This window comes from Antennarius striatus, chromosome 10 (genome assembly GCF_040054535.1).
Source record: "Antennarius striatus isolate MH-2024 chromosome 10, ASM4005453v1, whole genome shotgun sequence".
NCBI lineage: Eukaryota > Metazoa > Chordata > Actinopteri > Lophiiformes > Antennariidae > Antennarius > Antennarius striatus.
The window spans coordinates 3,180,518-3,195,299 of record NC_090785.1 but is presented as its reverse complement, the minus strand read 5'-3'; the positions used below and the strand labels follow the sequence as shown (position 1 = coordinate 3,195,299).

Sequence of the window (14,782 nt, the reverse complement as noted above, 5' to 3'; positions counted from 1 at the left end):
AATGCAAGCAGCAGAAAGCAAAGCCAGCCCCTCATGTGCCAATACAGCACAAACACATGCACGTTAACACGGCTCCCAGATTTTAAATTAGACACACAATCACACATACGTCTCACTCCAGCACAGCCAACCGGCCGTTGTCATGGCAGCAAGTTGGTAAGGCAGAGGGAGATTTTTACTGGTGTAATCCCAAAGGCTGAGAGCTCTGAAATGTGAAGCCGCAGTGAAATGGATGGATCCCTCCCCCCCAAAAAAAGTATCTGAAGTATGTCGTTCCATCGTGACCCAGCGGAGCGGTCCGCTTTTAATATCTCAAAAATAGTCCGAATAATTGTAGAATATGACTTCACCGTCTGATTCGAATCAGCATCCGGTGCCAGTTTCCACTTGGAATATTTCTCCCCTCAATTTAAGCTAATGAAAAATGGAAACATTGGTTTTGTCGTCCTGCAGTGTGTAATTTCATGACGATTAATATGTTTAACAGATAGTTGGAAGAGACGATCTGTTTCACCCTGTGTGTCTCCTGCGTCGTCAGACTCCGTCTCCTTTTTTTTTGCCACACTCCATCTTAATCTCCCGCTCCAGGTTCTCCACTCATCCACTTGTTTCTTTTCTCTTCCTGTCTTTTTTATGTTGTGAGAGCCCTTTGACGTAGGTGTGCACCGTGCAGCCCCCCCCCCACACACACACACACTTCTATTTTTATGCAACAAGAGGGGCGGGAGGAAGAGGTGCAGGAATGGGAGGATGAAGGGTGGGGTTTCTGTCTGTGTTGGTGCTTTTATTTATTTATATTTTTATTTATGTCTGAGGCGTGATGGTGATGGTGGTGGTGGTGGGGGTCAATGAAGATGAAGACAGTCGCTCCCCCCTCTCATCGTCCCTCTCCCCCCCTATCGTTTCCAGGTGGACTATATGGATGAAAATGACGAGTACTTCCAGCGACAAGCCTCGCACAGACAGTCTCGTCGCCGCTTCCGGAAGATCAACCAGAAGGGAGAGAGGCAGACCATCATTGACACCGTGGATCCGTACCCAGCCGGAAAGCCGCCCGTAGGCCGGGGATATCACACGGTGAGTTTTTACCAGCCGGCGCCGCCGTCGTGCGTTCCCTCTCGCTGCTGTCGATCGCTGAAGCGATTCGGTGTTGTTTCATTTTTTTTGTGTGTGTGTGTGTGTGTGTCATGCTCCTCCTGTGCACTCTTGGTTCAGATAGCAACCGAGAATGTGTGTCTGATGTCGAACCGACCTGTTTGATCAACTTCCTGGTTGTCTCTTCTGATCCTTGTTTGCCGTTGTGACGGTATCTTGTGTCCTTGGCGGGACGTGCTTTTCCCTAAAGGGTTCGCTCTATGTCTTTTCCTTCTACTTTTTGATTGCGTTTGATTCTCGCTAGATTTAAGTTGTTGTACATCCGTGTGTGTGTAAGGTTTTGCATCTTCTGCTGGCTTTTGTGTGTCCACCAACCGTCTGGTTTGTTCAGCATTCTTTGTATTGTTGTCTATCTTTCTGCTGGGGAGCGTTTTTTGTTTTTTTGGTGGTCGTCTCAACAGTCTTGTTATCCCAAGTCACATCCAGCGTTTGAACCTCTTCACCCATTTTCCTATGCAGTTATTTACATGTCAGCACTAATAAAAGCACATTCAGGCTTCATGTGGTGATGTAGTTCCTCAACACATTTTGGTGTTGATCGCTGAATCAACAATAAAGGGAGTTATATATTTGGAAAGCTTGTTTTTTGAAGCGATGGTGTCCAATCATTGGTTTCCAACCCAACCGGTAGCTCAGAGCTCAAAGGCTAATTTATTATTTATTCTGTTTATTTATTTCTGTCTTCTCAAGAACATGCATTACATCACCTTAAATGATTAAAATGAACTCCCAATGAAATCATGTTAAATGTACGACTTGCATCTTTATTATTTTTATTCCAAAGCTTCCCCTAAATGCTGTCTATTTGCCATTTTTTGACAAACCTCTCCTAATTCTTGTATCCGCGTACCAGAGGGAAATCAATAGAACGATTCCACTATAAACGCAGAGTTGTGGTTTGATGCTCTGCTAGTGTAAAGCCTCGTTCAGTCTCAGTGCTGTTTTTATGGGAGCCTATTTATTTTACCCATGTGAAGGGATTCCACTCAGACAGAGGGGGGGGGGGGGTGTCGCCCGTTGATTTGCACCAGGCTTTTTTTCCTTATGTGCTTTCCTTCCCTGGGAATAGGAAGCAATGCGTGTTCACAGTAATGATGTAAATATATACTTCTCCCCTGTTATGCACATTACATTCCCTTCGTTCCAGATGTTTCCTTGGGAATTCTGTCAATGTGCCCGTTATTTTGGAACGCTATGAAGCAGTCTTGCTTAAAAAAAGGAAAAATGCAGCAAAAATTCTTCCTTGATCCCCGCCCTGTCTGCTAAATTTAGACCTGCTGTGTTTTACTTTCAAAAGACTGCACTGAACTTTCTCATGGCCCAACATCTCCCGTCACACACTCCACTCTTGCCGCTCTAGTATCATTCCTGTGGGAAGGATGGAGCGGGTGCCATGGCAACCAGCAGTCCCAAATGGGCTGTGCTCGAGTGCACTTAGAAGTACAGTAGGGAAGGGAGCTAACTTATCAAGAGCAGAGCGCACCGCCGCCGCCGCCGCTGATGCTGCTGATGACAGAGGCAGAAGGGAGGGCAGAGCGATGGAGGAACTGAATCTGGGAGGACGCTAAGCTGACACGGCAAGCTAATCTCCAGCATTTAGAACGCCAGGCACCCGTACACAAGGCACTCCTTCACACCCCGAGACATATTTAGGAGGTGAGAAACGCACAGAGGAGGATCTATTGATTGAAGGAAGGAAAATCTCATCGGGCAGGTAAGGTTTTTATTCAGCTTAGTCATACCTACGATGGGATGAAAACATTAGTGGAGCCGTTGATCTGCAGCTTTCAGACCTCTTCTTAAGGACAGACCAGCAACAGATCTGTTTTAGTTTGAGCTGCGATCATTATTTTAGTTACAGATGAACTTCTTTTTTTGGATAATTTGACATAATATATTCATCAATAACCAGAAAAGCAGAAGTGATGTATCAGATGTTTTATTTTGTCCACCCAGATATCCAGAACTCGCAATGTCATGAAATACAGAATCGTACTCCCGTTTGAGAGACCGTCATTATCTTCATAAATGATTTCAACTTTTGTTTTTTAAGCCATAAGGAGGTTGGATATGCAGACATTCAATTAATAGTGACGCTTAACTTTTTGGGAAAAAAGTGATTCTCGCCCTCGAGTTATTTCCGCCAACTTTCAACGTTGGATGTTTGATGATTTGAGATTTTCAGATAAGAATGATGGAGTGAAAACAGTTTTGAAACGAAGTTCAGCCTTTGCGAGCACGATGAGATGCGACGTGCCAATGCCAGCGATTGTCCTCGGCTCTGAATTAAGTCCTGAAATAGCAAACGCGTTGCCTTCGTTGTCAAGAGAAGAATTGCTTTGGAACTACAAGGTCGCAGTTCGATCCGTGCGAAACAGAACCAACATGCTTAGTCATCGTAGCTCAATATAAAAAAAAATGTGAATGCGATGAGAGCCCAGTAGTGAAACTCCCACCGGGAGCGTTAAAGGTTCAAGCATCACACACAGTCTTGCCTCGATGGCTTCAATCAGATGTGTTTAGACTGTTGAGAATCACTTAAGTGAGAGAAAATGAGTGCAGTACTGTGTTAAATCTGAAGAATAAAGACGTTTAACAGTCGGTCTGTTGGGATGAATTCATATGGCGCCTTTTCATAAATTGAATAAGTCCATGCTCAGCCAGAGATTAAGAAGAAAATCAAGGTATATTTAGGGGATATAGTTTATATACCCTGATGATCCTGTAATCATCTTTCAGGCTGATTCAGAGTCTGAGGAATGAAAAAAAAAAAATCCCAACATTTCTTTTGTTGTTGTCTTCAGGGCGGTGGATCACAGGTCGCCAGAGGATATAAAGACTGTAGATTTAATACTGCAATTTTTTCAAATCAAATAAAACACAACCTGTATAGAAGCGTTGGCCGGCGTCTATCTGGTGGAGGACAACCACGTTCCTGACCCAACGTGACAAAGCCGTCATTTAAGTGGGTGTTTTCTGCATCTGGTTAAACCAACGCCAGAATAGTGACTTTATAAAATGAAGAGTGATAATATTGTCAGAGTTTGAGATGTTATATTAATGCACAATTTATGGGAGAACTATAAACTATAGTTATACTGTAGCTGCACTTATTCTTTTCTTGTGACACTGGTGCATTGCAGACTTCTGGCCAGAATTTACGAGTTCTTGACCCCTGCGGTATCTCTGAGGTGAAACATGGCATGGTTGGCTTCACTTCTAAAGCTCCACTCAGATTTATAGTGGGAATTAAAGACCACTTTACTACCAAACATCAAAAGTTGATATGAGTTAGATATGATGTAACAGCAGGGTTTTTATCTCCACGCATCCAAAGTCTCTTCGCGGTTAAAATTAGCTCGCCATGTGAAATAATAATTATCACATTTTTTTCTTGAACAATGGAGCCGATGCTCTCATTCCAACTGCCTGACGAGAAACACAGCTGTCGTTTGAGCTCGGTTTAACATCATTAGAGCAAAAGAAGTGTTTATGCAACGAAACAATTACACGAGACTCGTAAAAGTAACGTTAAACATGACGTTAATGACGCAAGACAGACAAGTCAGGGCTGGGGAAGAGGAGAGTTTAAAATTTAATGCATCTTCTGTGCGCTCAGAGCAATGGGTTAACACTTAGCCGCCCTGTGCACAATTGACAGTCATGTCTATCATCACTCTCTCTCTCTCTTTAGTTTACACATACACATACACACACTCGATTTTTCTGTATCTTCTGCTGTAAAGGCTTACGTTCAGCATTTCTCACTTGCTGTCCATTTTGCACTTTATCTCACGCAATCTACCTCTTCCTCGAATGTCAACAGCCATGTCAACATGCACTCAGGTTTTTTTTCTCTCTCTCTGATCTCCCACTCAAAACACTCACTTAATGTCTTGGTGCAGATTCTGTTTGTCACTCAGTTTAAATTGAACCGTTGATTCGTCTGCCATTCAGGCTGTTCTCATAAATTTCTTTATCCCTTCATTCCATAGCTCCTTTCTCTCTTTTACACACCGTCCACTCATTTCTCTCTTCCCCTTTTTCTCACTTTGAACTCTCCTCTTGCCCACCTTCGTCCGATGCCTTCGACTCCCTGAGCAGATGAGTAATATTCCTCCTCTGGGTTTACTCAGTGCTTTATATGAGCATCCAAGGCCCCAAACAGCTGTTCTATAATTACACGAGCAGCAGGAGGCAGACAATCAATACTCCTTTTACTCCTTTCCTCGACCTGGGCGGCGCGGCGGTTGGCGAGGCCGCCCCACAATCACAAAGTCACAAGTGTCCATCAGCAGATCTGCTCTGTCGGTGTCCTTGACCTCGTCTTTGCTCATTCATCTACTGACTACATTTCAGTCGCTTTAAGGCCTGTGTGGACCTTGTGCAGATAAGGATGTTTTCTTGACAAGTATTTATGTTTTGGGACTCTTAAAAAAATACATTTAGTGTCTTTAAGTATGAGATGACCAATTTAATGCACTGCACGAATGCAGACATGATGCTCAGTGTAGATGGACACGTTATATCCTGGCTTAAATTTATTAAAATTTATATTAACTGTCATTGAAATGAAATGAAATGTCTGTGTTTTATTCCATTTTTAAGTAAGTTCTAGCTTAGCATAAAGACTAGCCTCAGGCAAAAGGTACAAAAAGCGCATCTGTGAATCCAAATAATTATAAAGTTTTACCTTTTGTTTTTAAAATCGTGTGCATAAACACATGACTTTGTCACGTGTTTCCAGTCTTTATGCTATGCTTAAACTAACAAGCATCTTTCAGTGTAAATTTAGCCACACAGCCATCGCAGTATTATTGAATTTAATATACGCACTTACTTGATTCTAAAGTCTGTTTCAGTTCCTGAATGAGTTGATATGACCTGTAATTCTACCTGCATGTTTAGACCTCAGATACAGACCAGAATCTCTGAATACAATGATCTTTACCACATAAATAAGTTTGTGCAGAATAGTTAAAAAAAATTTGATCTATTTTTTCCATACGCATCATATTAAAGTTGTACTGTTGATGAAATGCAGCTCATCTTTGTACCTGGATTGATGTCAGAAGAGGAGGAGGAGGTTCAGACGTTAAAGTGTAAACAGCCAATGGAAATGATGTGTGTGCAATACTGAATGCTAATAATAATATAAATGCATGTGTCTGTTGTGTTCCCCACCTGTCTGTGGCCTCAGCAGCTACATCCACTGTCTATTTTTTCACAACGTGATGCAGAAGGCTGCGTTTTTTTACGGTTTTCGGCGCAGCCTTCACCCACTGCTTCTCACATCGTCGACTGGCAGATGGCGTGTTTCATAACTTTCATTTCCTCTGCTTCTTTTCATGGCTTTCTCCTTTAACCCGGCTGCCAGGGATGCAATAAACCGCAGGTACCGTATCTCTTTACAATGTCGTTCTGTTGTGTTGGCCATGTGTGTCGGTGTGTTTTCCTGCTTTTCCTTGAGTTCTCCAGTTTATCTGTGTTTGTGCTCCTGTTGGGGATTCTTACCCGCCTCCATTCCCCTTTTTTTGTGGTATCTGTAGTCCCTGCTAGACTTCCTTAATAAACACCTCGCATTTGCTGGCATGGAGGCCGATAAAAAGAAGGAGCCCCCCACCCCCACCCCCCAGTTGTGTTACCATAATAATAAGAGGAAAAATGAATTGGCTGTGATAAATATGTTCCCTCTTTGGCTTCCATGTGCATTTGATCTGAGGAATAAGCACGCCCGGGTGAGAATGGACTTCATCACGTTTCGCAGCCATGATGGAGAAATGAAAAGCGTCACTCGGGTGGAGCTTATGGACTGGAAAGCCGAGATAATGGCAACAATTTAGCTGATTGATCTGAAACACTGCGCCTCTCAGCTGATGATGTGCTCGATAATAGCACTGACTGTCTTTAGGCGCTATGGATTATTATTATCCTCGTTGTGTGGGTGTGGCTTTGTTAGGTCTTGCCTCTACTGTTGTCATGATCCACAGATGTTGCCATGAATGTCTATCTTCACATGACTATGATGGTCTTCAAAGATATTTATCCAGTCACAACACAACTGAGATATGAATCTGCCACGCGTGCTGCATGAAGTTATTTACAGAGCATGTAAATATATCTACAATCCCCAGATGTGTCTGGAACCACATCACGTCTTTCTATTCCGTGATTGAGTCCCGTCGCGTCCGAGAAGGAATTGATTGCGCGGGAGAAGTGGAAAAGATCAGACCTCAAGGTGTTGAGCACTCAGACCTGATGAGAGGCGAGAGCGCAGGCAGAGACGAACCTGCCACTCTCAGGCCGCAGGGGAAAAAAAAAAAAACCTGGCTTCTATTTTTAGAGCTCTCCTTTGTGACAACCTGCTCTGCTTCAGCTGTGAGGAGATTAAAAGGCCTCCGTTTGAATAGATATTGTGTAGGAACTGCAGCAGTTAAAGAAGAAGTAGTTCATTGTGCGCTTTGATTTCTCACTTTTTTTCCTCAAGTATGGGCGTTTGATCAAAAATGACTTTTTTTTTTTAAACTGCTGTAACAAATTATTATTTTGTCATTTTATCAGTTCGTCCAAATAATTGAGTAATAATAATCCGGCCAGTAAAACACCATTAAGCACAAATGTTTATCTCACTTCCTATAAAAACACCAGCCATTCACAAAAGTGTGTGAAATGAAACTTTAAACCTTCATTTTTTACTTAAAAGGTGACTAAAATGATTAATAAAATAAATAATCAAATACATATTCATTTTTTAAAAATTTCTCTATCAACGAATTAATCATCCTGGTTTTTCATGCACAGAGCTTTTATTTTATTTTGAAGATGACAGACTTGTTAAAACTTCACAGAGACGGATAAAATGAGGCCAATTCTTCACATTTTATTACTTTTATGAAACGCGTTGCAGTAAATCTACTGCTTTATTTTCATTGATAATGGCTTTTCTTGTCTGTGACTCTTCCTTAGTAGAGACACCAAGAGCAAAGTCTGTTTCTCGTTATTACAAGCCAAATATCAGCCATTGGGCTTTGATGGAAAGAGCTCATACCCCATAATGCATCTGTAATTGTGCCTCGTGGAACTAAAGGAAACGATCTGCTTATTTACAACCAGCTGTCTCATTTCTCAGTGCCGATTCATATATCAACCAATCACTGACATTTGATTTTCTTTTAACGTCAGTTTTGACATTCAAAGACCTTTTTTGAAATATTCGTGTTATCTAAAGGCTCGACAGATGACATTTTAGTTTCCGTGGCAGTGAGCCGTCGTGGCAACAAAACCGCGAGTAAGCTGTTTTTGTTGTGTTTTGACGTTTGATGGCGCCGCTTGTCTGTTAAAGGGTTTTTGGCGTGAGCCTAAAAATAAAACTTTTGATTCTTGTTCCATCCTTCCAAGTCCCTCGGATGCATCTTAACTCCGAAAAAGACACAGAAAGGTGATAAAAACATGACGACAAAAAAGTTTAAGTCATGTTAAACCTTTACAGTATTTTGTTGCACACCTTCGAATAACACAAAGAATAAATCCTTTCTCGCCTTTCACACAAAGTCGCACAGTGTGATCAACCGCGAAGCTGTGAAGAGAGTTCTAAATTAGCACGTCAGATTCCACATGAGCTCAACAGATGTCTAACTCAATACATGAGAACGTATTTGCTAAACACCAGCATCCGCTTTTCCTGGCATTGCGACATTAAAGACTTCCAGGTCACGACCCCCAAAGCCATTAAAAGTTAGTCTGCAACCTGATCCGGAAACCTGTGGTCACTCATCAACAGCGCCGCTCGGCCGCTGATTGCCCAACAGCTCCTCTGTTTGCTCACGTTTTGATGGATGCCCCCCTGCAGCAGGTGGAAGGGCAGCACAGATGTTTGCCCTTGTAAACGAGTGTTATCTCTTCCAACATTACGTGGCTGAGCGCTTTCTGCCAAATGACTTTACGACAGCTTGATGAACGACACGACCCCCTCCGTCCGTAGCGGCGACGTGGAAGCGCCGTCGCTGTTTGATCACCTCCTTTGTTTTAGCGCCGATGTTTAGGGCCGTTGTAATGGGACGGAGATCAAGGATTAATGCACTGAGCTGGCAGCCAGAGTGTGTGTGTGTGTGTGTGTGTGTGTGTGTGTGTGTGTGTGTGTTTGTCTGTGTGTGTACTTCTGTTGGCTTATGGACTAAGTCAACTGATGAGAATAGTTGAGAGGTCATGCGTCAGGTCGGAGCTCTTGAACACGCTGATATCTATTTGAATAAAGTTTCCTTTGCAGGTGACGATGATGATGATGATGATGATGATGATGATGATGATGATGATGATGGATTCTCTCGATCTTCTGACTGTTTTGGTTGGAAAACGCTCCATTTTTATTCGTTTGAAGGTCCCTCGTATCTTTTTGAAACATCAGTCCAAAACAAGGTCACCTGGATTTAACATCAAGCTGTTCAGACCTTCTGACATTCTTGTTTTTCGAACTCATATTATTTTGTGTGTGGTTTCCATGGTAACACAATCAGTTGTCTCTGAAGGGTGGGGGGTGTGTGTGGTCATTTATCTGGAAAACTATATTTTCTTGCATCACACACACACACACACACATATACATTTACTACACATCTCCTGCATCTTTTAATCCCGCCTGTCGTCGTGAAGCGAAACACGATCTCAGAACACGACGTTGTTTGTCGAACTGACACTGATCACCCTATCATAAACTGTAATTTGCCATCCAGATTTGATGCTATTTGCTGTTTTGTCTGTGCTGTTTTGGCAGCTGTGCGTCTTGTAATTGTAATGAGAGGGAATTATCATTTTCATCCTTTATCTTGTGACTTCGAACGCTGCGCTCTGCTGGTTGTATGGTCTGTAACTGAAGGCTAACTGGTTTTGCGGATTAAGATGCGTATGTGATGAATGTTCTGTTTATTTCTCTTTATTTCAGCCTTGAAGCACTTTCCCTTTGTGTATGTGTATGTGTGTGTGTGTGTCTGTATGTGTGTGTGTTTGTGAGTGCAGTGTAATGATTTTTTCTTTATGGCACTGATGTTACACATCAGCAAGCTAAACACCATCACATGACCCCCCTTCAAACGCATGGAGGAGCTACAGCCACGCTGAGTTCACCGACTGTTTACTGATGGCGGACGAGGTTCCGCCCCCCTCCACTTCATGCTTTTAGCGCGCGCCGCTATCGAACACACGAGTGCATTAACGTTAGTCTCAAGTGGTTTTTGTCACGTCGCTGTCGCCGTCCTCAAAGATCGATGCTTCCTGTCTCCCCACCTCCACGTCCGGCTCGTGATTAGTCAGTGAAAAAAATGATTCATTGGCTTGTTAGTTCCTGGAGAGCTTGAATTGAAGGGAGGAGGGTTGGGGGGGGGGGGGGGTTGGGCAGGAATTGCCTGCCATATCCCCAGACACGACCCCGTTGCCGTGGTGATGCAATGATGCCCTAACCCCTCCCCAGTGATTGTTGCAGACATTAATAATTGGGTTGCACAGCAAAGCACCTGAGCTTCCTTTCTTTTTTTGTTTTATTGTTGTGATACATTACATCATGGCCCAGGGGCAGGAGAGATGATGTCATGTTGGGTCTCCAGCTCCCCCACCCCCCTCTTGCCTCCTCCCCACCCCCCCACCCCCCATTTCTTTCACTGGAGCAGCTCCAAAAAGCAGCTTCTTGCACTGCACGCTGATTTCCCATGGATTGTCCCAAGATCTGCACACACCGGGGGTAAAAGCAGCCCTCAGCTTGTCTGCAGGCACAGAAAATAATCTGGAAACACTTCTTCTTTTTTTTTTAAATTGACTTATTGTTTACAGAAATCTGAAAAAAAGCAATAATTAAAATAAACAATGCCCATCTGCAGATAATCAAAATCTCAGAAAAAGCATTGCGACAAGTAAGAAAAGTAGAAATCCGTATGTGCTTCAAGGAGGCGTGACGCTGCTTTGTGACATGAAAGGTGTAAAATAACGTGTTAATTCTGACAGCTCCCGTCGCTCGCGTTCGGCTCTCGGCGTTCCTGTTGCAGATTTTCTTTTTTTTTAAATATATTTTTGATGCTGAGAGGAAACCGGAACATTTCTATTTATAACGTCATCTTCACATCTTTGTATATCAAGAGGGCCATCGTATACGAGGACCGATTACGTATCCGGTATCCTGAGTGTCGAGGGGCCTCCCGATCGCACAAACACATCCCCTCCACCCCCCACCCCTCTCTTCTGCTCCCACAAAGCAAAGCGGCGTGCGTGTGCGGCGTGTTTGTTTCCCGGTGACGCTGCTTCTTATTGTGGTACAGCTGAGTGACGGTGGAGTGGCGGCCCTATTCTTCTCTTTTCACTCACGCTTGCACTCCCTCTCTTCCCTCCCCTTCTCCATTTTGTCCTCTTGCTTCCATCACCACAGCAACTAAAAAAAAAAAAAAAAGGCCTGGAGGCTGTGTGTGTGTAGGGTTTTGGTGGGAGGGGGGGTGGAAAGCTCCTGCGGTTGCCATGGCTCTTCCCTGCTGAGTGACAGCGACAGAGTGACATCATGGCTGTGCTCCTCTGATGGGGTTTGAACTCATTTTTGATGCTCCTTTACCCCAGAAATGGAGCTGTCTCTCTGCGTCTCCCTCATTCACCCCCCCCCCCTCTCTTCTCTAAAGATGAAGTGGTGCTGTCTCCCCCACCCAGGAAATGGCTTTCCTCCCATTCCGTTACTATACCAACCGACTCCAGCCGTGGTCTGGCGTGATAATGGCATCACTCCCACCGTGCTCCTCTCCTCCGCTCTCCTCCCATCATCCGTCCACCCGTCTGCCTAACTTTTGATTTTCCTCCCGCCGCTGCATCCTCCCCTCCCCGACGTGGTGTCTCTCTTGTCCACTTTCATTTTCTCATCCACCCTTCTCTTGTCTGCGCTGGGAGGAAGAGACGGGGAGATGTTACGAACCCCTTCCAGAGGAGAACAGCCATAGTGGATGTTCTTAGAGCATCAGTGTTTGGATGGGAGGAGGAGGAGGAGGAGGAGGTCCTAACCCCCTTCCTCTGTCCCCTCCTCCACCCATGACACACATACAACCCCCCCCCCCCTCCTGTTCCCCTTACAAACACACCGCTGGGTCTAAGGCACAGTACCTCGGCGGGGGCTGCAGGCGTCTCGGTCTTCAGATAATGTAATGGTGCGTAAAGGCGCGCGTACGCGTGGGGGTCGTGCACGTTGTAGTTTTTTTGCTTCGGGAGAGGGAGGGGTGGAAATAAAATAGAGAAGAGGGGAGGCGGAGGGAGCAAACGTGAGTGAAAGTCTTGTCAGCCATTTTTCTCACCCCCCCCCCACCCCCCCCTTGTTTGCTGCTTTATTATCGGCGCGCCGCTGCTGCTTGGCTGGAGATGTGTTTGTCACGGGGGGAGAGGAGGAACCGGCTCTTCATCGCGCGGATAAAAGGATCTGTCTTTGGTTTTTAAGATTTTATTTTTTTTTGGTGGTGGGGGGGGGGGTTGCAGCTGGGAGGTTGGAATAAACGCAAGCAGCCCGGTTGGTTCGGAGAGTCCGATCCAGGCGACAGGAAAGCAGCGGATCCTCCCAGAACTGTCAAGCCGCCTCCTCCTTCCAGAGAGACGGCCGCGGCCCGAAGGGGTGAGGGAGGGGGGGGGGAGAGAAGAGGATGAAGATGGGGGTCCAGGCAGCAGCATAGAGGCAGGTCCGGGATGGTAGAACACCGTTTCATGATGAAACCATTAGCAGCAGCAGACAGCAATGGAGTCCAGAGCCAGCCGGATAAAACCCCGGTAAGTAGCCGACTGACAGGCAGCCCCCCACCCCCCCATCACACCCCCCACCCCCGATCTTTCTCTCTTTCTCCCTCTCCATCATTTATGACCCAGTAGATATGATTACCGTCCCTTTAATGGATGTGCATCGGATTTCTATCGAGCCCTCTGCCGGATGAGTGATGGCAGGGCGCGCCAAGGACGGGGGAACGAACCCGAACCCGTCCGTGTGTGTGTGTGTGTGTGGGGGGGGGGGGTTACCCCCCCACTTACACACATCCCTCCCCACGACGAGCCGCGGATGTGTGTCAGTGTGTTGCACTAGAAACGGCCATGTGCTTGCAGTGAATTTCTCGTTTTGCTCGATGCGCGCACACGCACACACACACGCACGCGCGCACACACACACACACACACACACACACACACACACACACACGCCGTTCCTTCCCGGCTGTCAGCGTTTCTCGCGGGACGCTCTGACGTCACACTCCCGCGATTGCGGGTCCGTCAGACGCGTCCGTGAAATCAACCGCGCCATGTGTCAGAAACTGCAACGACACCACCTTTTTTTTTGGGGGGGGGGTTGGATGGAGGAAAGGGGGGGGGTATGTAGGTGATGTCATGTGTGTGCGTGGAAAAACGCAGCTGCTCCACATCCACCATCCACCCATCCTACATGTTTTTTGTCACGGTGCGTGACAGTGGGTCGTTGCTCTTGACACCAAAACGAGCTCACCGACCATTTTGCACGACCCCTCCCGCCAGCAGCTGATCGGTCCCCCCCCCCGTCCCCACCCCCCAGTCTGGTTCGTGCTACCGCTGCTGCTGGAGGCGCTGTCCGTGGTGCTGGAAGCCGAGCCGAGCTGCACTTGAACGGATTGATCGGCCGTCAGCACCGCTGAGACACACACACACACACACACACACACACACACACACACACACACACACACACACACACACACACACACACACACACACACACACACACACGGAGAGAGAGACCACACACGCACACAGACAGGGCTGTAAGTCACGCTGATGGACGAGCCCACCCCTGCAGAAGGAAAAAATCCCCCCAAATATTCCAATGATAGGAACGGATGGCTCCACTTCCATTGATTTCTTAAATTTTATTTATATATACCTCAATAACTTCTGTCTCGCAATTTATTAGCAATAATTGATCCAGTCGTATCGTCGTATGTTGACAAATGTGACATGTTTCATAAATCTTGTCGGTTTTTAACACCATGTCTTCTTAGACTCTTCTCATTTTAGAGCTTGAATGACATTTGTTGAACCTTTACCTTGATGTCAGCGTCTATATTCTCCGCTCGGTGTTAGAGCTGTGTCACATGACTAATGTCCTCATGAAAAAGATCTTTCAGCATTGGTTTCATTTGTTTTCCAGGAATGGAGGAATCTCATTCAGCCCGGCGAGTATTTTTGACATGTATAGACGAAACGTCACGTCTTCTCTCACTCCTGCGATTCTATTTCTGTAATTGTTATTGGCAAGATGTAATAGTTTCCATGGCGAGACACCTAAAGTTGGACGCAACAGATGAAAAATGTGCAAAACAACATAATAACAAACACAAAGTAGTCCATAAACAGCCAAGTCTGGCTCGTTTTACAGCAGTCTGTCAGGATGTGGATGTTCGCTCCCTTTTCTGCACCCGGAGATGAAAGTAAAGCCATTTTCCCCCAAATTTGTCACCAATCTTTAAATTATTTGCTTTTATTTTACTGATATCTATATGTTAATTTCTTCTATCTCATTTGTTTGCTTTCTCCCTCCCCCCTTCCTTTAGCCTCCAAATAAATACTTGAATAAATATTATTTTATCCCAGCAGGAAACCCACT

The 14,782-nt window shown here is 45.3% G+C and overlaps 1 protein-coding gene across 9 annotated transcripts in view; it reads left to right on the top strand.

Annotated features, from left to right (window-relative positions):
* Nucleotides 1–14,782, top strand: part of rapgef2b (Rap guanine nucleotide exchange factor 2b) — a 78,733-nt gene that overhangs the window by 40,725 nt on the left and 23,226 nt on the right. For 6 of the 9 annotated variants that reach the window (XR_011037157.1, XM_068325038.1, XM_068325035.1 and 3 more), the window contains 2 exons: nucleotides 910–1,077; nucleotides 6,533–6,550. Coding sequence is in view for 8 of the 9 variants with exons in the window: in XM_068325038.1 (XP_068181139.1) it covers nucleotides 910–1,077; nucleotides 6,533–6,550 (186 nt within the window). In the remaining variant the exon portion in view is untranslated. Of the gene's footprint in view, nucleotides 1–909; nucleotides 1,078–6,532; nucleotides 6,551–12,810; nucleotides 12,928–14,782 lie in introns of those variants that run through there. The other 3 variants (XM_068325039.1, XM_068325034.1, XM_068325041.1) reach the window with 2 other exon arrangements.